The following is a 25,984-nucleotide window of genomic DNA, read 5'->3' on the forward strand; positions in this document are numbered from 1 at the left end:
AATTTAAAGAGGTAAACCACAGCCTGGGCTTTGCTAAGAGGAGGGCAGCTGTGGAACACACTACTGGAATTAATGGCACTTGGAATCTATCTATCAAAGAGGTGATACCTGTGTTTAAAGAATAGCCATTTTGCCCCCTTTAGTCACATTTTCTCATTATTCAGTCACTGAGTGATTGACAAACACTGAGTCTTTAGCTCAGAATTCCTCCCGAAACTGGATTTAAATGGAGATCTGTAAAATACAGTAACACTTCATTTCTTTCTGTTTGCCTTTTCCTATCTGATTCATTGCATTGAAGTATTTCATGCCCAGCAGATTTACTTTTCAACATGGAACATAAGCATTGTTACAATAATTTACTAATTGCTTCTTTAAACCATGTGGTGATCTGGGATTAAAGATATGAAGGAAACTGGGGACAATCAAGAGATGTATAAATGCCTGGCTTGTTTAAGCTTGGAACTTATTGTTATTTAACAATTTCCTCTAAATTTCACACTTACATCCAAAATGGAGAAAGTTCTGACAGGAGGCTTCTTAGGACTCAAGTAATTAACACAGCTCTCTGGAAGTATCTGAAATTGATTAGCTTCAGAAGGTTCTTCCCTCGTTAAGGTTATATAAGCAATATTGAGAAACTTTCTGACCTTTTTTCTTGAAGAAAGCTCAAGGGATCAAGGTTTTGTGAGTTCTCCCCACTGCTAAGGTTTACTTTCGGTGATGCAGTTATTTTTTTCTGTTATTTTGTTTTTTGAGACAGGGTTTCTCTGTGTAGCTTTAGAACCTCTCCTGGCACTTGCTCTGTAGACCAGGCTGGCCCCGGAACTCACAGAGATCTGCCTGCCTCTGCCTCCCGAGTGCTGGGATTAAAGGGTTGTGCCACCACTGCCCAGCAATGCAGTTACATTTGAGTGACCGATGGCCCTGTAAGCAATACCTCACAAGTACTCCTCCTTTAAGCATCCTCTGAGGATAAGGAGATGTATCTGCCCACATCCTTAGATCCTCGGCTCCTACAAAGAGGCTGGCAATGAAAAGTAGCACTAAAAAGTTTGTATCTGGGTTTTTATATGTTGGGTTTATATCTGGGTTGATATTTATGTTTATCTTGTGAGCACAGCTTTATTCTCTATAAAATGAATATGATGCTGCATACACTGTAAAATCTTAAAATGCTTTTAGTGTCCATATTTCTCCCTGAGGACAGAAAGTGGGTAGATGACAACCTCTATTACCAGAAGCTCTTCCAGAAGAAGGCTATATTCCATTTCAACTAGCTTAATGACACTTGGAAAGTCATTCAACAGCCCTTTCTTATGCCTACTAAAATGACTCAAAGTGTCCAATTCATAACACTTAGGTTGTACATAAGAGGCACTTTGTTTACAGACTCTTGCAAGGAGATTCACAGGCATTAATTCCCCTAGATCAAGAATTCCTTTTCATTAACACCCTGCCTAACAGACTTTCCAAATAAGGAAGAGCTATAATTCCTACATGTACAGCCATTGCATGACAGAGTTCATGAGAAAAAAATAACATACCTCAAGTAATTATGTTTCCTAGCACCAACGAAAGCAGCTTTGCTCGGATGCTTCTATAGTTTTAATACAGGGTCCCTCCTATGCTTGGTTTATGCATAGCATTGAATACCATACCTCTGGATACTTCAAAGTAAAATGTGGCCATAGGAATTTGTAGAGAGTAACATGAATCAAAATGGCACTTAACAATAACTGCTTTTCAGGTTGTTTGGTGCAGGTTGAAGAAGGCAGAGTTCATTTACTCTGTGAGAAAATATTTATAACTATCTATTGCATATGACCAAAGATAGTTAGCTCCACCCTGAGCATCTGAGAAAATTATCTTCTAAGTTTGGGGCCGTGGTCCTGTTGTTTATTGAAGATAATGAAATACTCTACTCTTGCTTTCCTACCTCAGTCCTACTTCGGTTGGTGTCACAATGTCATATTTTAATACAATAATGTGTTATATTTGTGCATCAGCTTTTTATTCTTCTTTCTTGCATTTTTTTCTATACTAGACTCTCAGCTCAACTCTATTGGAAAGGGTGGATATAATAGAACACAAGAGAAGAAGACATATAAAAATAAACAAAAGACTTTGCATTTTAAAAGCCAGTGTGATACAGTTTAGGAAATGTTCTCCAAAGATGAATCTACTAAGGCTTCAGGAAGCAAACTAGATATCAAAGATTTATGCAGACCCAACTGAACTCTAGCCGTCTCCATCCCCAACCTCTACAAAGATGTTTGTTACTGGAAAACTGGAAATGAATGGCTGAGGACATGCATGAACTTAATAGTTGGCATATGCCCCTGAAACAGTTCCAAGCCCTTCAGCTTTCTCTAAATAGTCCTGTGAAGGTTTCTAAAGTATTCAAAAGCAGAGTGGAGCCTAGTAATATAGAATCCAGAGCCAAGTACTCACTCCAGGAATTCAACTATCATAGCTTTTATTACCACGGGCAGAAACAGATAATATAGATTTAGAGTCTGGTTTGTAGATAGGAAGAAGTCATGGGAAGATTCCAGTATTCAGAGGAAAGAGGGAATGCAAAGAGGATCTATTTTTCCTATAGAGCATTGAAATTGAGATGTAAGAAATGAAAGTAATCTTTGGAAAGGAATCCAAAGTGGTATTTCATGAACTTATAATCCTCTTGATAGAGATTGATCACTGTTGCTCAGTGATGATCAATAAGGACTCATGAATGACTGCTTTTGTTTCAGCTCCTCTTCTCTCTGAGCCATTCATGGAATACTTGACCATGGTCACAACTGGTAATGTAATATGCTATCACAAGAAAAGGTTAATTGACTTTTTGTTCATAAACTCCTTTAAAAATTTTTATTGTCCCTGTACATAAATAAATGAAAAGGTGCAAAATTGGCAGGACACAGGCTGGAGACTGGGTAGTGCCTGCTGCAAGCTTAAGGAGATGAGATCAGATCCCCAACATTTAGGTGAAAAGAAAGGAGCTGGGTGTCGTCATACAGAGGTCTGTCACACAAGCACTTGGGTGGTAGACACAAATAATTCCTCTGGGTTCACTCCAGTCAGTGAAGCCTATCAGTGTATGCTAGGTTCATTGAGTGACCCTGTCTCAAAAAGTTAGGAGGAGTATCTTTGATTAAGATACCCAGCATTGGCATCTTACTTCCAGAAGCATGCAAAACATGTACATGTGTACTCTCCCCCCCCCCGACAACACAAAGAATTGCTGTAGTGACAATAGAGCTAAATTATGATTCTGACTATTTATTATACATGGGAATCCAAAATCTAGAGACATACTTATGTTTTATGTACACATAAAAGACTTACTCAGTACTCCATGTTTTCAAAAGGATTTATAGTTTTGCTAAGACCATTGAGGATTTCTTATGTTCTATTCATCTCATTTCAATTTAGAGAATATTGGAATCATAAGATAACTTCCACCTCATCTTCAAAGCCACACAGGCAGTCATCCAAGAAATTGCTGTAAAATGCTACACCAAGTTGAAAGTTATATGTATTAACATTCATGTGATGTTCCAAAAATATTTAGTTCTTTATATTTGCCATTAAATAAGTAAAAAGCAAAAAAATATAATAATGTGACATGTTTCCATTCTTTTTTGCAAAAGTAGAAGGTAGGTATGTAGAAGTTTCAAGTGACAATAACAAAAAGTATTTCAACCAAACTATTGTTTAGAGATGAGTCAAGTGTTTAAAAAATATGAAGGAGAACATTAACATTAAATCCTAAAATATATGAGCATAAAGACTAACTCATAGTTTATCTATATCAAATGTCTACTGAAAAAACAGGGAAGAAGTACAAATGTGTTTCTATTGTGTCTTGTCAAGACAGCTTCAAAAAGTCTTCTTGAAATATTAAAGAGTTAGATGCTATTTATTTTTATATGTACTTTTAAAAATCACATTATATAGATTATGTGCCACCATGAAACATCTATATAACAATTAAAGTTCAACTCAGACTGAAAGGAAAAATGATAGAGAAAATGAAGTAGTTCAGTCACAAATCCTCTCTAAATATATGTTCTCAGTGCACTTAGTTTTCATAAATGTCATTCATTATCCTAATAGCCTTGTTAACAAAGTCTATAGATAGTGATTGGGTTATATCAAGAATGAGATCTCAGGATTGACAGAGTTTGTAGGACTTATTCATTAATCTTATTTATTAACATTCCCCTGAAAGGAAAGAGACTTTAGTTTTGAGAAGAGCACAACTTAAGGATCTGACTACACACTGTGAAAATTCAAATCCAAATATATTGGACCACACCTATAATCCAAGAAATCAGAAGGCTAAGAAGAACTGCACACATCTTGCACTACAATGAGAATACCAGGCCAGCCAGAATCACACAGTTAGATTATTTAAATAAATAAATGAATGAATGAATGAATAAATAAATAAATAAATAAGCAGAAAAAGTAGGAATTCAATAGTTTCTACTATTCAACATTTGTTAAATTTACACAGTGGATATTAGTTTAAGAGGAAAGTCAAACTGAATTTTTTATTGTATGACTAGAAAACACAAGCAACAAAACACAATGAGTTTCTCGATGTGTTTTGGGGTGGGGGTAAGTTCTTCCCACTTATTTATCCTTTGTCATATCCAAAGGCAAAGAAATCTCTAACAGTCAAATTGGCCCTACACAGGGTTATGGATTGCTAAATGTTGAATTCCTTCCTTTTGGTGAGGAGGTAACTGATGGATCAGTGTGCACAAATGCCACCTGTCAGAGCAGTAATGTTCCTTAGACAAATGCTCTGTGTGAGCCCCAAGAGACAACAGATATGCATGCTTTTATGGCTGCCATGGGCAAACACATTCATATTCCTGGAACCTTGTACTGAATGGGAAGGATACATTTGAGGGAGACCTCGAAATTACACCACTTCTCTGTTAAAATGAGGAAAAAATCTGGGAAATGAGGTTATCTACCTAGTTCAGTGCCAGACAATACCTGTATCCACACTCTGTTGTGGTGCTGCACTTCTTTGACACTGAATTTTCTATTCAACACAGAGCTTAGCATGGCTTCATTCCTGTCTGCAAACATTTTAGCACATCAGTACAGCAATGTGGATTGGGAACCCCATGAAATCCTCCTGTCTATACCTTTGGATTTAGTCAAATTTATGGTTTTATTTTCCTGTTGAACTTTTATATATGACCTTCTCTTCTTCAGAATTCAAATAAATAGGATAACCATGAATTCCTCACAGGCAATTGCATTTAGTCAGAATGGTGAGTAATTGTTAGCCATACTGAATTGGGACCATGTGCTAATGTCACTTCAGATTTAACACTTGAATTGTGTAATTTAATCCCCACAGAAGCCTCAGAAGCTTTTCTTCCTTCCTCATTTCAAGCATGAATAATGGCTTTGAAAAGTTATGCAATATTGTCCATGCTTTCATAGGTTAACTCATGGGTAGGCCTTGATGGCAGACCCTAGATTCATTGATTATTAAATTATTAACTACATTGGTAGAAACATTTCCTCAATTGCCTTTATTTGTTTCCTGGGACATCATTTCATTTTTCTTCTCTTCTTAGGCTTTCCAAAGAACCATCATCCTCAGCATGATCAGACTAGGACCAGACTTGTACTATGATGCTAGTAGTACTGGGCCAAGTCCTAGGGCGAAACATGCTTAGTTGGTGGGCTTAGAATCAGGAGCTGCATGTACAACTAGTAAACAAAATCCGTGTGCTCTTTCTGCTGATTAAGGACAAATGATTCTCATTCAACTGTGTAATGATAACTCTTTCTGCCAGCCGCCTAAGTTCTGCCACCCCCAAATAACACACACAGTCTTATATCAATTGCAATGTGGCTGGCCAATGACTAGGATTTCTTATATGCTAGCTCAGTCTTAATTATCAACCATAACTCCTAATCTATATATTTTATAAAGACTTATCGAGGACGCCGGCCATATGCATCCTCTTTTGCTGGCGATCACATGGCCACTCTTCTTTACTACATTTCCCAGAATCCTCCTTCTCTCCTAGTCCCACCTAACTTGCTTCCCTATTGGCCAACAGTGCTTTATTAATCAGCCCATAAGACAAACATATACAGAGAAGGACTTCCCCCATCAGAACTGTCTAGTAGGTTTGATTTCCTAGTGTGTGGCTCTAACACTGTCTCCATGGAATTATATATCCCTAGCATGAAATATCTCAAATGACAGTGACTTCCATCATATAGGGACTCTAGATTCTGCAAAAGGGTGGACCATTTTACACACATTCACTCTCAGGATTTCAGCCAAAAGGAGTCATGTAAAAGTTCACTTCCTACCAATGTTCAGCTAGTAGCAGAGAAAATAATTACAAGTGACAGTAGGAGAAAGATGATTACCTTTTGGAAATAGGAATATATACTAGAGCTTTGGAATATTTTAAAGATATGGAACAATGAAGAAATATTGTTTGCCTTATAGATATGTCAAATGAATGCAAGTAATTTCTGAGACAGATGGCTAGATAGTTTCCAGAATATTTGCTTTAAGATTGTCTGTACCCCAGAACCCCCCAAAATTCTACAGGAGCAAAGAATATTCTCTATTTCTTGAATTTATTCAACCATTATTTTTCCTTTTAAACCCCTTTTACTTGTATGTGACCTTGTGGATTTCATTACAGCATTAGAAAAGCAATCTGCTTTCTTCAAATGCTACAGATCTCACTCCTCAGTATCAAAGTACATAAGATGGAGATTCCATGTTGGTCTGCCCAGAACTAATACGGAAATAGAACTTCTTATAGCTTGAGATGCTACGCCGAGCAAAAGAAAAGAAATAATATTTTAAGCATCTTCACTTTCATAATTTTAGAAGACTTGATTTTTCATCAGAGTACAATCACAGGAAGGAATGAAGGAGGCTGGTTTTGATTTTGTTCCAGTCCTCCTGCAAAAATATCCACTGGCTCAATGCTGTCAATTTATAATGTCAAATTGATAATTCCATGGTATCCTAGTGTGGCTGCTTGTTTCTGAGACATTTATTTTCTTTACTGTTACAAAATGTAGACATCATGCAGCTTTCCTTCCCAAAACCCACCAGTGCTTCCTGCTTCTTTCCATGTCCTTGATTAAGTTGGTTTGTTATCAAGGTTTCAAGGACTTCCCTCTAACCTATTGCCATTAATTCTGCTTTCACTCTAGACTATCAATCAGCATAACTTTTCCTACCACTTTCTATTTCCAAGATTGAGGTGTATCTAAATGTCAAGATATTTTAAACAGTGTTTAGGAAATCCTACCAAAGCAACATCAGAGTCCAGTCAGGCTTAGAAAAGAAAAGGGCAGGGAAGAAAAACAAAACCAAAAACTGGCACCCTTTGTATTTTGTGCATTTATATCCGCAAGCTTGAAGACTAAAGACAATACAATAGTAATAGTATTTGCTACCACTTAATACACTCTGTTTCACTAACAGGAATAATTTAAAGAAAGACATGATGATTAAACTTGATTCTCAATGTGCAAGTTAAATTCTGACATGTCTGTGAGGGTGACTTCCAGGAATTTTCTAATGGGGAAGACCCACTATCTGTTTTTGGCACCTTCCAAGGAGTTGACCAGATAGAAGGAGGTGAAAGGAAAAAGGAGTGCTGACTGTCTTTGTTTCTCTCTGAGTGAATGCATCTATGCTACCGCTGCTGTTGCTGTTATGGCTGCCATCCTTGACAGACATTTCCTTCCAGCATGCTTTTACTTCCACATGAATTGAAGACCAGCAACTCTCTGGGACTTTTCCAGTCCTTCCAAGTCCTCAGATTAGGACTACTGAGGCACCTACTAAGCAGCTATCTGATTCCAAGTGTCTGAAGTGAACAAGTGGTCACTGTCAGATTACTCAGCCCCTACTGAGTAAGCCATTCTTAAAAAAATTTTTTATGTATAATCACAATTTCATGTATATTTTAATTTTATAAATAATAAGTAATTAGTTCTTTCCCTAGGCAAATCATTGCCTAATAAAGAAGAATGTATGAAGTGAGAATAAGAGAATAATTTGGATCATCAGTAATTTAGTAAATTTGACCCTAGGAAGAATATAACAGAAAGACACAATATGTTTTTTCCATATCTGGTGGTGGATTGGGCATATTTTCTTTTTTATAAACTACAGTTTTCTTTTCTCAGCACCGAGTTGTGGTTATTCATAGAACATTCTTAGTTAGAGCATACAAAAAGACAGTTCTTGGCCTCAGATAAGAACAAGCCTAAGTTCCATTTTGACAATCCATTCCACCTCCAGCCATTCTACAGAACATCGGATGTCAGAAACACTCTGGAAACTGTCATCCATCATCTGCATACTGTCGTACACTTGAGTGTTCTCTGTCTTATAGACAAATTATCCAGATGTCAAACTAATTTTTTTCAGTTTCCACTTGAAAGCTTTGTGTCACCTAGGTCTAGTCAACATTGAATCAATTTTATTCACTTTCTTCCCAACAATAGAAAAATCATGTTTCTGAGAATACTGTGCTTTTATATATTGTTTGAACAGGGAATGTGGTTAGTCTGACATTCTAGTTAGCCATGATACCTCCAATATCTGTAACCTATTGATTCTGCAGCAATATTTTTATTATGGTCTCTCTACCATACATCTTCTTTTTTCACAGAAACCTCCTTGTGAGAAAGTGGGCTCTGAAGTATTCTCAAATCCTTCATGATATCTTAAGTACTTATACCATATACATTCTACCTAATTAATATTTTCTAAATGAGGGACTCAATCTATAACATTCATATGATTAAAATATAAAGAGTTAGGCTGCAAAGATAAACTAAGTAAGGTATGTGTCTAAGGTGACTTCAACATGGTGAGAGAAAGATAGTAAGTTAGAGATAGACAGTGTGTGTGTGTGCTTATATATATGTGTACATGTAAAGACCAGAGGACAACCTGGGGTTTCATTCACCCTTAGTCACATTCCTCCTTATATTTTGAGAAAGAGACACTCACTGTCCTGGGGCTCAACCATTATGTTAGGATGGCTGGTCAATTAAGCTCAGGATTCAACCTCTGCCTTCCAGTGCTGGGATTCAAGTGCATATCACCATACATTTGCTTTTTCTCTAATATGAGTACTTATGCATGTATGACAAGGGCTTTAGTGCCTTATCTTTCCCTCTGCCCTTGCCCTGCCTTGCCTTGCTTAATCATACTGAGCATACACTGTAGGGTGTTGGGATACCTGAAAATCACTATCACAAATGTTGAGGGCTACTAGAGAGTAGTATTAGAATGCTACTAGGCTCTATTCAGCATTTCATAGTTATTCAGCAATCAAATTAAAGATCAAATACAAGATTAAATACAAATCAATATCAAATTTGATCAAATAAATCAGTATTTGCTCTTCTTTTGGCTGCTACTTCCTTACCACATTCATTCTGCCTTGGTTACTCATATTCTCCCCCAATGTGAATGTAGCTCATTCACCATTTTTGGGGGGATTCATTGTATCCTTCGAATTACAGTAATCCCCTTGCCACAGATCTGTGTCATGATATTCTTTATCAGTGAATTTCCACCCAGTTTTCTCTTTAACCAATTAGCTGTTGTCTAATCCATTTACAGATACTGATGAAGCATTATTCCCTCAAGGAAGTCTTTGGAGGAAAGCTCTTGCCTTCAACACAACTGAAATTCCTTTGTTATATATTCTTGTAATCCAAGCTGACACCTAGTTTATGTGAAAAATTTACTGAAGCATTGTCAATGCCCTTCTCCTACTCCAATAGTAAATTCTACACCTCATGAAAGCAGAGGCCCAGGATGCTTGTCTCACCATAAAATAACTGGTGGCTAGGATAGTGCTTAGAAGAAGGGAGATTATTTAATAAGTATCTGTAAAAAGGTAAATGAACTACTGTCTACATTCCCCTTTATCTATTTACACTCTTTTTACTGGGAAGAAATTCACAAAAGACTTGTATGAGAAGCAGTGAATATTTTCAGCATACATTAAATAGCAAATGACTCACTTATACATTAGGAAAATCATTAACAATTTTTATTATTTTAATCTCAAGAATTCTATAAACTGGATCAGATATACTAATGATAGTAACAGTTGCTACTGGTCCTGGTACGGTATGTCTTAGGGTTTCTCGTTTTTGTGAAAATGACTTCATTCTCCTGTATAGAACATAAGCTAGTATTTATTAACCAGAGTGTTTGGAGCAACAAGATCCCAAGATCAGTGGAAATGCCAATTACAATGAGATGGACAGGCAGAAAAGAATACATTCTTGTCTCTATTTCCCTTGACCTGCAAGAGTTATGCTCCTGATCTATTTTTTGAACAATCTAGTAAAATTCAATTTACTTTTTCAATTTGTCTCCAGCCAGGCTTCCTTCTGTCAGCTATGCAGACATCTCAATGTTGGTCATATAAAGTCACAAGAGGAGGACAATGGGAATGAAATTACCTGTGCATTTGCGATCTGTGTCTTCCTTTTTGGACCCACTAATTGTCAACTTGCAGTTGAAGTTTTCTTCCCAGTATTCAGCAAACCATACATTTCTCCTGTTGTTCTCAAGTGTGCGGGATGTGAAGTAAGCATCAAACCCTAAACAGAGTTAAATGAGAAGGTCAGAACTCATAGAGACTACTACAACCATGTGGAGAATGAATGAAAGGAAAAATAACAAGTGGTAGGTTGGAGATTTATATACTTGTGTCCATCAATAGAATAGATGGATGAATATCAAATACACACACATCCGTGCACCCACACACACACACACACACACACACACACACACACACACACACACACAGGCATGCTAAACTATAAAATAGGTTCTAATTCAATTAGTAAGGAAGAGGTGTGGTGTACAAACACTATTTTCACTGTGAAATCCACATTGAAAACCTTAGGAATTATAAATAAATAAATGGTTTGCATTTTAGTGAGCTAAACCAGGGACAAATGTCTTCAACAGTGATTGATGATTAATGCTGTCAGCTTGAGGGTCTTGACTCATGTAGGTGAAGTCACTGGGAAATGGCGATTATTTCTATTCGATTAGTTAAGGTAGGAAGACCCACTTAAACTGTGGGAAGGACCATTTCATGTGCTGGTGTTCTGAACAGAATAAAAAGAATGGAGCAAGCTCAACACTAGCACTCATTGCTGTCTGTTTCTCTGGATGGAGTGTGACCAACTGCCTCCTGAAATACCTGCTTCTGTAATTTTCATGTCATAATGGGCTCTACCCTCCAACTGTGAGCTTCCTGATCTTTAATTTTCTTTGGTCAGGTTTTTTGTTGTAGCATTAAGGGAATTTACTGATATAAATATATTTCTTTTTTCATCTTCAGGTAGTTGTTAGTTTCTGTGCTTACTGTAAAGCTGGCTCTGCAGTAATTATTATCATTATTCTCACTTGGTACATGAGAAAACAAAAGCTTAGAAAAAATTCATGACTGTCCAAAGTCAACCATTATGCTCTCATCTACATTCTTGTCTATTTCAGCTATACTGGTCAGTGAGAATAATTTCAAAGCCTTTTTCTTTTGGTGTTGTCCCATCATGGAATTGGCTTCCTAGTGAAAAGAGAAATAAACTTGATTTTAGACAAGCCATTGGTAAATAAGCCTGTCACTTTGAGGTTATTCATGGCACATCCACATTAGCAGAGACTCAAGAGCCCAAGTACGATATAATTCTCTAGATGCTGTTTCTGGAACGGGTAACTTCAAACATTACAATGAAGCTATGAGGTCTTGAGAGGATCAAAGTAGGAAAGAAACAAAGATTAGACTCAGACTATCACCTGAACTAGGCTTGAATGCCAGGTCCTCTAATGTCCCTATGTCATAGAAACATGTAAGTCCACACTTTGAATTGCTTATTCCTTTTTCTATTTCCAGAAATGAAGCTGACAACATCCCCTTCTATTACTCTCCACAATGCCTTCTGTCACTTTTCACAGTGCCATCAGTGGTAGTAGGAAGAATACAGAAATTTAGGAAGTTTAAGACCAAGAATCATAGGAGAAGGTAGAACTACTAACATATACTTAAAGTATCCATCTTTTCCATGGTCCATAAAAATTCTGTCAATGTTTACAGTGACAAAAGCAGAAAGCATTTTACATACATTTTTCTCTTTAGGTGTTACATTAATGCTACACTGGATATTGCTTAGAGTCATACTTTAAAGTCAGAAGTGAAGATCCAGAAAAATTTGATATCAGAGTGCCTGGTCTCCAACATCATTATCTGTCACATATTCTACAAACCAGGGTTATATTTTGGTGTCATAATAATTTGGGCAGCTAATCAGGGAAACGAAGAACAGATTAACTGAGAGAGAAGGGAAACTGGATTTTCATTTTCTCTTTCATCTTCTGGAAATTCCCATGCCCAACAAAGATCCAGAAAAGTCCTATGGTGTTTGCTGTGGTCCACACACCATGCTTTTTTATCTCTTTCCTAGAAGATGTCACATTATGAGAGAATTAGTACTGCAAGGGAAACTGGTTGTTCAACTAACAGAAGATAAACTATTATTTATGTGGTCATGTGACAGAATGGAGAAAACAATCAACTCAGTACATGGTCTTGTAGTCTGACAGTGATGGGGTAACCCAGGTTCAAAAAACAGTTCTTCTTACACAAGCCCAAAAGACAGATACAGAGATAAAATGGTGTCATCCACCAAGGCTCTTCTTGATGCCCTGCTATTGCTTGTCTGAATCAGGCTTTTTACAGGACCTGACAACCAAATTCCACCTTTTATCAGTTCATGAGAGAAGACAAATTTATTCTTATTAGGTCCCTCTATTCATTTCCATCCAAGCCCTTTTAGTGAGGTGCTCTTTGTAGTGTTCTTTACTAACACATAAGTTGTTTCTGACATGGAGGTGAGACAAAGCCTCCCCTCTGCCTACACATTGAAGTCCCTATCCATAGTCTGCCAAAAGATTCTACCTATCTTCCATTAGAAATAGGACACTTAATATAAGAGGTTTAGTGACCCAGGTAAGGTAGAGACTTAGGGATAGAATCAGATATTAGAATAACTAATAACCGGGCTCCTTCCTTCTCCACCCCCCCCACCGCTTGTGTGTGAAATGAGACTTCTCACTGTCTCTATTAAAATTCAGAAGAAACATGATCTGAACATATATCAGTACAATTAAGAATATTACCTGAGTTTTAAAATGTAACCCAAGGCACCAAGTCCCACAGTTTTGATTCAAAGGAAACATAATCAAAGTTTTGTTAAAGGAAAACTGTCATTCTTTTACATGAAGCAGATGGAATTCTTTGTGTGAATTTGTTCCTTTGGTTGAGTAGATGAATATCATTTGTTAAGTTCCTTTCTAGGTTGGTCTGAAGCAATGTCCCACTGGTACATGTTTAGCAGAACTGCCATCATTTGGCATGTTAATTCTACACATGTGGGAGAAGGAGCAGAACTTCAACAGGCATGACAAACTGTTCTAACCTGGTTCTGTCCTCTTTGAAATGAGGAGATGAAGATGACCCTCATGCACCACCTGGAGGGACAGGAGGTAGACCTTCTAGTTAAAGGGAAAAGGAATATCTCACTAAAGGGGAATATGAGGACTACTATCAGGGTGTCATTTGCAGGTCACAGGACAGAAGAAGGATTTACATGTCATTTAATACACCTGAAATATACAGCAGCTAAGAATGCTAGGTTTTCAACTCCAGGAGTGCATTGCAGTTCAAGGAACATCCTTATAAGCCCAAGTGGCAAGCAACACTAGAGCTTCCAACTTTACACCCCAAGTGCATGGGTTCTTAGCTCTTCTCACTCTCTTGCTTCCAGATCAAGAAGCCTGTGCTGGTGTTTAAAGAACACCTTGCTTACCAAAGTGCACAATATCTGAAGTGTTACGTGGGTTTCAAAATGAAACCCAGATCCTCTGGAAAATCAGGAGTTCATGCTCGCATCTTGTATTTACAGATGGATATGGGGTATTGTAACTTAGAAGGTGCATCTCTTTTCCTTCAGTGCAATTATGCTGAGTCCTGAGCTGTGTTTAAGTGCCATTGCAAAGAGAAAAAAATCAAGTTTGATGTTTTGAATAAAATGCTTGATTTAACCAATAAAAATGTAAGGAACATAGGAAAGCATCAAGATATATTAAAACAGAAAAGCCATCCATATTTATACACTCAGATAACAACTCTTTACAAGGTGGAGTGGCAATCTAGAGTTATAATAGCTACACAAACAAGTAAACACAAATATAAATTACTTTACAGGTCATATGAGAATGCACAAGGGTGCTGATGTTCTGAGAAAAAAAGAGGAAGCATGCATGATTCCTTGAGGGTGGGGGAGCAGAAAGAAAGAAGAGGAGAGCTAACTATACTGGAATGCTATGATTAAGTAATTCTAAATTCCCTGGGATAAAAGACAAGGGGACCTGTCACAGAAGAAATGAAACCATACCCCTGAAACACAACAAAAGGAACAAAGACAGGGATGGGAATATAATATAATTGAAAATAAGGTAGCCTTTAGCATCTGTAAGGAAACAAAGCCCTTCTTTCAGTGATCTAACAATCATCAATTTGGAGGGGGTTAGGGAAGTGATCTCATGCTTTCTCATTATCTAATCCACAAGATATCTTGGGAAACCTCAAGTAGACAACTGTGAACTAGAGTCAGTGATTTGGAAGCTGTCTTTGGAGATGACTGTTAATCACATGGTTGTAAGAACTGGTGGGGTGGGGGTTTCCTGCTTCCTTGACTCAGATGTTATGGAGTTTTATTGACATGGCTCTCTTCTTGGTTCCACCCATGCCTGCATATTCTTATATTGATTTTCAGGGCTATAGGTCAAAGTCTGCACTCAACTAAAATCTGCCTTTCTAATTTTCATTTCTGTGAAGTTTAACAAAAGTAAGTTAAGTTAAAGGATTGTAACTCATGGAATAAAGCTAGACAGAGATGCACCTAGAAATTCTTTGGCTGTCTTCTGATGAGACTGGTGGCAAGTAGCCATGACTTTTGAGCAAACAAGAGTTATTGCAATGGAGATTATTCCACAAAGAACAAACAACCCTTGGGAAATGTTTATGGATGAGGCAAAGAAAGTAAGCTATGCAACATTATTCTTAAAAACTACCGCATTCCTAATGTCTGCTGACATGATCATCATTCTAGTTCCAATTAGCAAAAATAGTAACTTTTGAATAATACATGCATGACTGAAATTACTGTTTGGCTTATTTCAACTAACACAATGACCTCCAATTCATGTTGTCACAAATGATATAATTTCATTTCTTTAGTGTTTGCTTATATATTCATTGATTCCTTATAGGAGACAATCACATAGAAAGAGAAGAGAAAGGTGGGTATGGGTACATTTTTCCAACATTATCTGCAGATTCCATATGATATTTATCCTTCTTCAAGTATTAAAGCTTTGTAGAGTGGCCACTCTCTAAGACAAGGTAATTTTGGTTTCTATGCAAACATTTCACAGATATAATCTATTAATAATTCATTACTGTATATGAACTGTGCATACTAAGCATATTCATGTAACTGCTTTCCACTAGCATAGCAGGCATGAATAATAAATCCTGAAAATCAGTGTTACCACTGTGGTCTCTCCTCCTTTACAGTTTAAGTTTGTAGGAAACTAAATTTAATGCAAAAGTGGATGAGCTATTCTTAGTAAGAATGTATGTTCCCAAGAAATTATTATTACAAACTTACTATTTACAAATATTATGCTCAAATATAAAAGTTAATTAATAGTGATACACTTAAGATAGCTTACTATGCCCAGAGCTTCAGTCCAAATGCTTTTGGGGGATGTATTTTGTATAACCACACTTTTCTCTGTTCTCCTGAAATGTAGTATGTTAACAACTCTTGAAAAGTCATAAGGCAAAGACCATGGTATTTTCACCTAATGTAGTCTGTTCCCTGTCTTCATGATGTGTTATTTGTTATATGTCAGCCTTTCTGACATTTAGGGACAGTAGTGTATGCTGCAAAGATTGTTTATTCATTAGTAGTTCTGAATTATTATTTATATTACAATGACTTTTATTCCCCATAGAACTCAAAAGAGCTCAGGATAATTTATGGTTGTGACTGCTGGAGGATCAAGATGATTCCTGGAGAAGAGTTTTCTGGTGGTACACCTGCAACTCAAAGCTATACTTTCTTATACAAAATTACAAGAGTGGATGTATCAGCATTACTGAAAATGAAAAGATTGACAAGTGGACTAAAATAATCTCCTTTTATTTATATAAACAAATAAATAGACAATTTTGCAAAATCAAGATTTGGGGGCTGGAGTGATGTTTCAGTGGTTAAGTGCATACTGCTCTTGTACGCACCCAAAGTGGGGGGGACATAACTGCCTAAAAACTGGGACTCTGGGGTATCTGAAGAGAAGTCATTCCTCCACTGACTCTTATGTGCAGATACCCACACAGAGACCCCAACACACACACACACACACACACACACACACACACACACACACACACACACACACTCACACAAATATAAACAAAAATGGATCCAGAATCTACCACTGTTTTTTCTCTTCTGTCTCTAACTTGAACACCCCATGTTAGCTGCTACTATTTGTTCAATGTTCAGAAACAAAAAAATCTGACTCCAAGTTTCCAGATTGGAGCTTTGCTCAAAGACTGAGCTAGATAACATTTATTATTGACAACTACATATGGAGCCTCACAAGGTACCTCTGAAACAAGATCTGCCTTCCAAAGAGAGTGGGGTTTGGATATTTAGAGCTGTGTTTACCAAGATCTGATATCTCTGGATGCCTCTCTAAGGACAACCTTTCAACAACCTACAAACAGCAGCTTGTCTGGAGTCCTTCTTTTGAGGACTTATCCCCTCATCTACTCAAGGTAAGTGCCCCATGTATTTGTCTAGAACAGCAGCAGTTCAATTCCCTGTATACATGCTAGGATAATATATGGCATTTGTAAAAAGAATTCACCTATTCTTTGATTCAAAACCACATCAATTAAATCAGAGCACCTGCTGGTGATTCAAATACATGAGACTTTTACTTCCCAGGTAGTGTGGCTACACAGACAGACTTGACAATCCAATACTCTAAAACATAACACAATTTAAGCCATTCAAGCATTCTTTATACATAGTCCTGTGAGAACTGCAGAAAGTCTACCTGAGACACAGAAGATGAAATCTTCTAATCTGAGCATGTGATTCTTCATGCACATGTATATATTATATATAGTGATTATGATAACAAGTAATGGACATTGATGATGAATGTTTGTCATAGGTGATTGCATTTTGACAGAGTGTTTTCAAAAATGTTTTTCATGGTATAAAAACTTGCCAAAATTTTAATCCGGAATATATTGGTGTTTGGGAAATGTTCATATTTGTTCAAATGAGATTTCATCTTAATGACCAAGCATTGAATTTTTGTTTGTGTGATAGATTGAGTAAAGAATTATATAATTTTATGCTACATCTTTGAACACAGTTTTAAGAATAATATCAAATTATCTTGACTGGTTTATTTCTGTAAATCCTCTAGCAAACACAATCTAACAAGATAATGAATTTTAAATGGAAAATTATTGATCATTTGAGCATATAGGATCTGCCTATTTGCCCAAGAGAAAAACAACACATCAAAGGCCAGAGAATCATTATACATGGTAGAGCTACACATTTTATTTTTAATAACAGTACAAGAACCATGTTGCCTGGTTACCATCTTCATTTTGTACTCTGCTCTAAAAATGTCTCAGCAGCCAGAAGTTTTTTATAAGCTGAACATCTAAACTTACATAATCAAACATCTATAACAACCCAAGGGATTTTATCCAAAATTATATTTCATTTTCTTTCTGATCACACATTCTTCCACTGCCTAAATTGTGAGGGAGGAAAACTAACAAACAGTAATATTTTGAAAGAAGGAATTGGCACATTCAAGCCTAAAAAGGGGATACTTGAAGGAAAACCAAAACCTCATAGAAACGCTGGTGATACAGGGACAGCTGACCTGAACAAGGTTGCTCATGGACCCCAGACTGATAGCTTGGAAGGCAGCATAGGACTGTTCCAGACCCCCTGGGCTAGAAACAGTCAGTTTGGAGGTCTAGGCAATCAATGGAGCCTCTGTTAGTGAATCAGTATTTATTCCTAGTGTACGAATTCACTTTGGAAGCCCTCTCCACATAGACGGATACTCTCTCAGCCTAGACACATGAGGGAGGGTCTAGGCTCTGCTCCAAATGATATGACAGACTTTGAAGATACCCCATGGAAGGCCTCACCCCCAGGGGAAGCACAAAGGGGTTGGGATGGAGGGTGGAGGGTAGGGGAGAAGGAGAGGGAGAGCAAAATGGAATTGACATGTAAAAGAAGCTTGTTTCTAATAAAAATAAAAGGATAAGAAAAAATTCAGTAACACAAATATTAAGAAAAGAAACATGGGTGATTAATGTATGGCAATTCAGCAGAAGAATTTTTGGTCAAGGAGTTCCCAGATATATTCACAGCAATATAGCCTATTATCATTGCTCTTAGTGGGTTAGTAAAAGTAGATGATAAGACTCTGTTGCTGAGGAGTTGCACAACACAAAGAAGTCAATCTTGAACTGAACAGGAAACTCTCCCCCTGATGGATAGTATTCTTCATGCTAGAAAGCTGCTGGGGAAATAAACGACACCGCCAGTCTTACTCATTACTGGATTCTGCATGATGTAATATCAACCTACCAGGAAGATGGGCCCACTGGTACAATACCTGCAATAGTATGGGAATAAAAAACTGTTCTCTTGATAGGATTTGAGCCTGTTCTATAGAGAAAATTCAAACTTGATACCGTGTGTTAAAAGTCTATGGCTAAGAAAATCATACATAGCTTTCATGCATAAGACTTTCACAAGTTCAAGCCAATTAAAATGTCCATCACAGAAGAAAGAGGGATTCTTGAGACTTTTCCTCTGGTTAGGGAGCACCTGGCAGTTGATGGTTGCTAGAGGGAGAGATACTTTTCTTTGGAGCTGTGGCTACTGGTAAGTTACTCATGTTTCATGGATGACCTGACATTTGTGGCCATATGAGCTTAAATGACAGTTGTTTTCTTTTTGTTGTTGTTGTATTGCTTGTTTTTAGAGGGCATAAAATTGGAAGAGAGATTGTCAGAGTTGAAATGGGGGTTAGATATGATCAAGGTATGTTTTATACATGTATGAAATTTTCAAAAACTAAAAATGACTTAAAAGTAAAAGGGTTTCTGAAAATATAGGAATGATATGATACTTTATATTTACAGTATCATTTCAAACCGCTTGTTAATTTCTCCAGTATTTTAATCATGATGTGATGTAGCAGCAGCTCCTAAATCCTTCAAGTTTAAGTGTTATTTTTCAGTGTATGTATGACTAGTTGATGAAAATACATGATAGAAATGTAAAATCAAGCTGTGAATGGACATTCTTGTAAGTTAATGTCTTCAGTTAATGGATCCTAAGTTTGAGAAGGAAATTCATATCATTTCATCTCCTCCAACCTGAAATACTAATATATTTTAGGGAAGGGCATATTTCTCTGAGTTTTGTAAAAGGTGAACTGTGCTGAACTCATGACATTAACACTTTTATAACAAATTCTATTTAATTATCATATTTTCTAGGTCCTTGTGAACAGTTTTGAATGAATGCAATAGAACTACTAACATAGAGGTGAACATCTGCTCCCGGTCAAATTCACTTGCCTGGTAAGTTGAAATCAGTAGTAAGGAAGTTCCGGTCAACTAACATTGCTTGGTTTTTGTTTGTTTGCTTTTGTACATGAACTTGTAAACTCAAGACATGCAGATGGCAGCCACATGTTCTGGAAAGAAGACATTTTCTTCAAGTGAGAATGGATTAATTCTCACTTGATACCAAATGAGAAGAGTGATGTAGGTAGGGTGCAAAGGGTCTTGCAGTTCATGATTGTAGTCCATTTCCAATATCCTGCTGTGTACCTTGCTCTTGATTCTACAAGATATCCCTTTGTTCTTAGAGTGAATCCACCATTCTATTTTACCTTTGGAACATCCCATTGTATGTCTGTATTCCCAATTGCAGATCTGCAGTTAATGTTGATATATGATCAGATACAGATCTTGCTCTCAAAGAGACTGCCATAAAGTGAGATACAGACAATATTAATAGGTGGGAGAGAGGTTCCTAAGTTCCACACATGTGCTGATACATATATTCATACTTTTCTCAATCTCATCAAGATGGATCAATATGGGTTGGAAAGCAATGACCTTAAGATATGGTATTGAAGATGGAGAAATTCTACTCAGTATTTATTGTTGAGAGTGATCAAATTCAGTGTATAGCCCCTTAGTTCAGAGGTAGCTATCCTAGCTTTTCTTTCAACAAGGAATACTGTTGGTAGAAATAATTTGCTTTCTGTACTTCAGTGAGCAATGTGGTGGCCATGGTGGCCAAAGAATATGGTAACATTAAATAATAAGGTCTTGCCTCAGATATAACATTTTTCACAATAAAATATGGACATTATTGTTTGGACTTCTGTCCTACTGATCAGTTTCTTTCCCTCTGTGGAGCATGCAGAGTGCCAGACAAGAGTTTAATGACAGTCACAGGCACAGGCTGTGGCTGGAATTACTACCCATCTCAGTTATATTACCAGAGGAAATGCATTTGCATTTCACTCAGCACAGGTGGCTTCTTTGTCCCACAAATTTTAAGCGTGCCTTGGATATAATCGGAAAATAGTTTGATAGAGTAATTAACTATAGCAGAGATTAATTAAATCAAGAGGCATAATGTTAGAGAGAATCTGAAAGCAGAATACATATTCCCTGTCATTGAGATACTTTCAGCATTTAGTAGGTAAGAAAACAAATAAAGACAGTAATGTCCATCTGACTAATGTTTACTGAAAGTTTTTTTTTTAATTAGTACACTGGGCTAAAATTATAAAATACATTATTATAATTGTTACTAACTACATACTAGTTGGTTATTATTATTGCTATTTGGGCAATGAGCACATGACAACTCATAAAAGAATAAATATAGATGTACTGGGAAAGAACACACCTGTAGCACTGGGAGGGTATTTCACATTTGCTGAGTGATGTGGTTATAGAAAAATATTTTTTTGTCTTGTATAACATTTACACTAGTATGAAATCACCACGTCTAGTCTTAGATCAGTAGTACCTATGTTTAGCCTCAAGGACATGTGACCTTGAGTAATCACAAGGGCTCCTAGGTTTAAGTGATCACAGCAATTTCTTGAAAACTGCATTTTAAAGTAAATGTGCTTTCATTTTTCTTTAACAATAATCCTCCTAACAACAGAGCCAGCTTGGGGATCATCCCAACCACTGCATTCTCAACTCCCCATCCAATGGGAAGACTCCTTGAGAAAATGATCTTGCTGCAGTCTGTCACATTTTGTATACAAATTTCCCATCACAGATATTTATCATGTATTAGGTATACCTTCTGTTATATTGAAACACATGGATGCAATGAGCTAAAATCGGCTTGTATGCTTTTTGAGAATGCCTCCTGGGCACAGTATTGAAGAAGACAAAACTAATATATTTCCATGATAAAGGTGATGTTCATAACTGGGCAGTGGTGGCACACACTTATAATCCCAGCACTTGGGAGGCAGAGAAGGTTGATCTCTGTGAGTTCGAGGCCAGTTTGGTCTACAAAACAAGTTTCAGGACAGCTGGGGTTGTTACAGAGGGAAACCCTGTCTCAACCCATCCCAACCACACCATGTGTTGTTCATGGTTTACTTTCAAAGTTTCATTTCAGTGGACTGAACTGTGGCTCACCTGAAACTTCTACAAATATTTTTAGCACATAGCAGCCACTCAGTAAATACTAATGAGCTGGACATTCTGAGCCACATACTCTAAGTGGTTTCTAAATTTCTGCAGATTTTTTGTTATGATTTGACTCTTAAATGGTCCCTGCAGGCTGATGAAGAGCTTGAATACTTGATCTTCACAGGGTGGTGCTATTTTATAATGTTGTAGAGTCATTAGGGTCTACCTGGCAGAGGTAAGTTACTTGGGGAAATCTTTAAAGATTATAATTGATTCTGGTTTTGGTCTGCTCTTTCTGAATCCTACCTACTGTTTTGTTCCCACTGCACCAGATCAAGACGCCAAAACCTGTCTACCCTGCCACAATAAACTGAAAGCCCTCTGAAACTATGATCTGAAAATATACCTTTAATCCATGAAATTGATCATATCAGGTATTCTGTCAAAGAAATAAAAAGTAATATGTATGAGTCAATCCAATCATTTAAAAAATTCTTAGCATATATTTGGTATCAAAATGTAACCTTAAAAAATGTAAAGATAGTGATTATACATTTGTTCAATCTTTTCACTTCTCCAAATTTTCCTTAAATTATAAGGTGAGGAATCCCTATAACTTGGGCCAATGCAGTGTTGGTTATGTCTGATATGACTCATTTCAGTCTCTTTAAATTAGAATCAATCAACCCTAATACTTTTCATTCAGTGACCACAAAATGCCTGTGGTTGGTGGCATTCCTAGTCTCCTCATGTGATTGCCACAAGGTGTGGCAATCAAAAAATTTACAAACATTACTAAGTGTCGTGTGAGAGACAAAACTGATTGGTGTCCAGTGAGAGAATCACTGGTTAAATAAGACAAATGTTTGTGATTGCTTTAGGTAAATGAATGCTGACAGGAGAAATCTTCCCCCCCCAAAAAAAAAAGTTTCTCTTATTGGTTGAGGGATAAAACACCGTTGGCCAATAGGGAAACAAGATAGGTGGGACTAGGGGACAAGGAGGATTCTGTAGTAAGGTTGTAAGTGTAGTAAGTGTAGTGTAGTAAGGTTGCCATGTGATTCCAGGAGGAGAGGACACATGAGTCTGGCATTCTCAGTAAGATAAGACCTTGTAGAAATACATATATTAGTAGTTATGTGTTAATACTTAAGACAGAGGTAGCCAATAAGTAATCTTAGTCACCGGCCAACAGCTTATAATTAATATAATATAATATAATAATGGTGCCTACAACGTGGGGCATAAGAACTACCAATTACAATCTCACAAGAACTTAAAAAGGGTGGGAGAAGGCATTGACATGTGAAGCAAGCTTGTTCCTAATAAAAGAATAAAATAAAAATAATGAAAAAAAAGAAACAAAAGAACAGAGGCAAGCACAGCTTCATGGTAGCAGCATTTTCTCAGGTGAACTCTGTTTCCCAGGCATTGAGAAACATGCAGAGGCTCAGAAGAGTCCTGATTTACGTAAGCAACAAAAACCAGCTCTTTTAGCAAACAGCTGGTGATAGTGACCAGATAAGACTCATATCATTGTAAAAACATGAAGATTTATAGTAAAGAAAAATATGCATAGGCTTAGGAGAGAAAGGAAAAAATAAATGAAATAGCTGGGTATGGTGGCACTCAGGAGGAGAGGCAATCAAATGTCTATGATTTCAAGGTGAACCTGGTGTACAGAGTAAATTCCAGGACAGAAAAAATTTCACAGTAAACCTTGTCTCAGAAAATAAAAAAAAAATTAAAAATAGAGTCATAAAAATTTCACATAAAGATGGAAAATACACAGAGAGTCTAGATACTACATGCTATAATGTTGTCTTTAAATTGCTTGATGGCTGAGTAAAGAACTATAGCTGCTAAAATACACTTAATTATAAATGCTGCTAAATTAATCAAACTTACATATTTTAAAGTTGCCTTCACTTCTAAATTTAAATATAAGTTAAATATAAGTGGGAGCCCATGGAACCCAGCCTGATGGCTGGGAAACCAGCATAGGACTGATCGAGACCCCCTAAACATTGGTGTCAGTTAGGAAGCCTGGGAAATCTACAGGGCCTCTGGTAGTGGATCCCTATTTATCCCTAGTACACAAATGGACTTTGGGAGCCCACTCCATATAGAAGGATATTCCCTCAGCCTAGGCACATGGGGAGGGTGTAGGTCCTGTTCCAAATGATATGACAGACCTTTGTAGATCCCTCATGGAAGGATTCATTCTCCCTGGGGAGTAGAAAGGGGTTGGTATGGGGGGACGGGCAGGAGGGGAGGCAGAGGGAACTGGGATTGACATGTAAAAGAAGTCTGTTTCTAATTTAAGATTTGTCTAATTTCAATTGCAAAAATAAAAAAAAGGAAAGGTTACTTGGGTAAAGAGTTTTTGCTGGTTTCCACAGAAACTGTACAGCTATAGATTCCTTCCAGACTAATATGGTTTGATGAAGCAAGACCCCCTGAAACAGCGTCCCAGGTTATGCAACATCTTAAACAGCTGAGATGATTCAGCCTTACAGACTACAAAAAGAAGGACTTAGCCAGGTTCCTTTGTTTTGTCATGATCCCCGTTGTATGGACAGTGCCCCCAACCAGTAGGAAACAGTTTGGAATGAATGATGTCCAAATTTCCAAATATTGTTTACAAATTTTTGTTTTCATTTAAATGGGATTGGTTATAAATGGTTAATGATCACAACCAATCTCATTTTTGGGGGGGGGTTCAAGACAGGGTTTCTCTGTGTAGCTTTGGAGCCTATTCTGGCACTTGCTCTGGAGACCAGGCTGGCCTCGAACTCACAGAGATCTGCTTGCCTCTGCCTCTTAAGTACTGGGATTAAAGGCGTGTGCCACCAATGCCTGGCTCCAATCTCATTTTAAAGGTAAAGGGGAGATCATGGTACAGAAATGAATATTTTTGAATACTTTGTATTAGAATGGATTTTCATTTATGGATATAATTTAAGGTAAATTTTGTGATATATATCTCCTCTTTTTCGGTATTGTGTTGGTATAGCTCATTTAAAAATGTAATGTATAAATAAATACAGGTTAAAAATAGTTATCTAGAACAATCAAAACTTATAGTAAGGCTACTTAGGTTTTCTAGATATATAGAGATATATTCAATTGCCTAGGCATTCTTCCAACCTTTCAAAGACATACAGAATATGGTATTTAAAATGGTTTAGGTTTTTTCTTGACAATGAGATAACTGCTCCTGACAATACCAACTGCATTAGAAGGGAAGATGGACATTGAAGAAACTTGTTATGTAGTTTACTTTCAGTATGACAAGACTAGCCATTTGGGCAAGCAACTGCTCTTGTCTATACTGTTTGACGTTATGCTGTATAAAATAGACATAAAATAGACATGCAGGACTCACAAGAAAGTGACTGCTAAAACAAGATGGACATTGCTACAGGGTTCCTGCTTCATGGAAGAGTCTGCCAGATATCCTACAGGACACAGAGAAAAATGACTGACAATACAGGCAGGGAGTTTAAAGCTTCCTACTTTGCTGAGGAGTCTGCCAGACACACTATGGCCAAAGATGGAACATTACAAAAGAACTTTGGGTGACTGACCAGGCAGCAAAACGTCTCTGTCAATTCTAGAGTTTATATATTATCCTTCTGCAGTCTTTGGTGGGGTCGAAGACAGATAGTCATGGTTATAGTTTTCCTTAGTTATGATAAAAAATAAGTTATATATAAGACTTTAGACTCACAAAGATAGGATAGATAGAATATTTTCTTTATATCTTTCTAAATGTTAATGAACTAAATATTGTAACTATAGTTCTTACTTGATAACTGTTTTGTTATATATAATTTGACTGTGTTAAAGTTAAAAGCTTTCTTTTTATTTAGACAGAAAGAGATGACGGGGGAAGTCTTCTGTACATATGTTTCTCTTATTTGTTGATGAATAAAACACTTTGGCAAATAGGGAAGCAAGATAGGTGGGACAAGGGGACAAGGAGGATTCTAAGAAGTGTAGTAAGATCACCATGTGATCCTGGGAAGAGAATACACATG

The 25,984-nt window shown here is 37.0% G+C and overlaps 1 protein-coding gene across 1 annotated transcript in view; it reads right to left on the minus strand.

Annotated features, from left to right (window-relative positions):
* Grm7 (glutamate metabotropic receptor 7) overlaps positions 1–25,984 on the minus strand; it is a 787,913-nt gene that overhangs the window by 232,757 nt on the left and 529,172 nt on the right. The window contains exon 5 of the mRNA XM_035448802.1: positions 10,519–10,659. Coding sequence (XP_035304693.1) covers positions 10,519–10,659 — 141 coding nt within the window. The remainder of the gene's footprint in view (positions 1–10,518; positions 10,660–25,984) is intronic.

Source organism: Cricetulus griseus, chromosome 8, assembly GCF_003668045.3.
Source record: "Cricetulus griseus strain 17A/GY chromosome 8, alternate assembly CriGri-PICRH-1.0, whole genome shotgun sequence".
Lineage (NCBI taxonomy): Eukaryota > Metazoa > Chordata > Mammalia > Rodentia > Cricetidae > Cricetulus > Cricetulus griseus.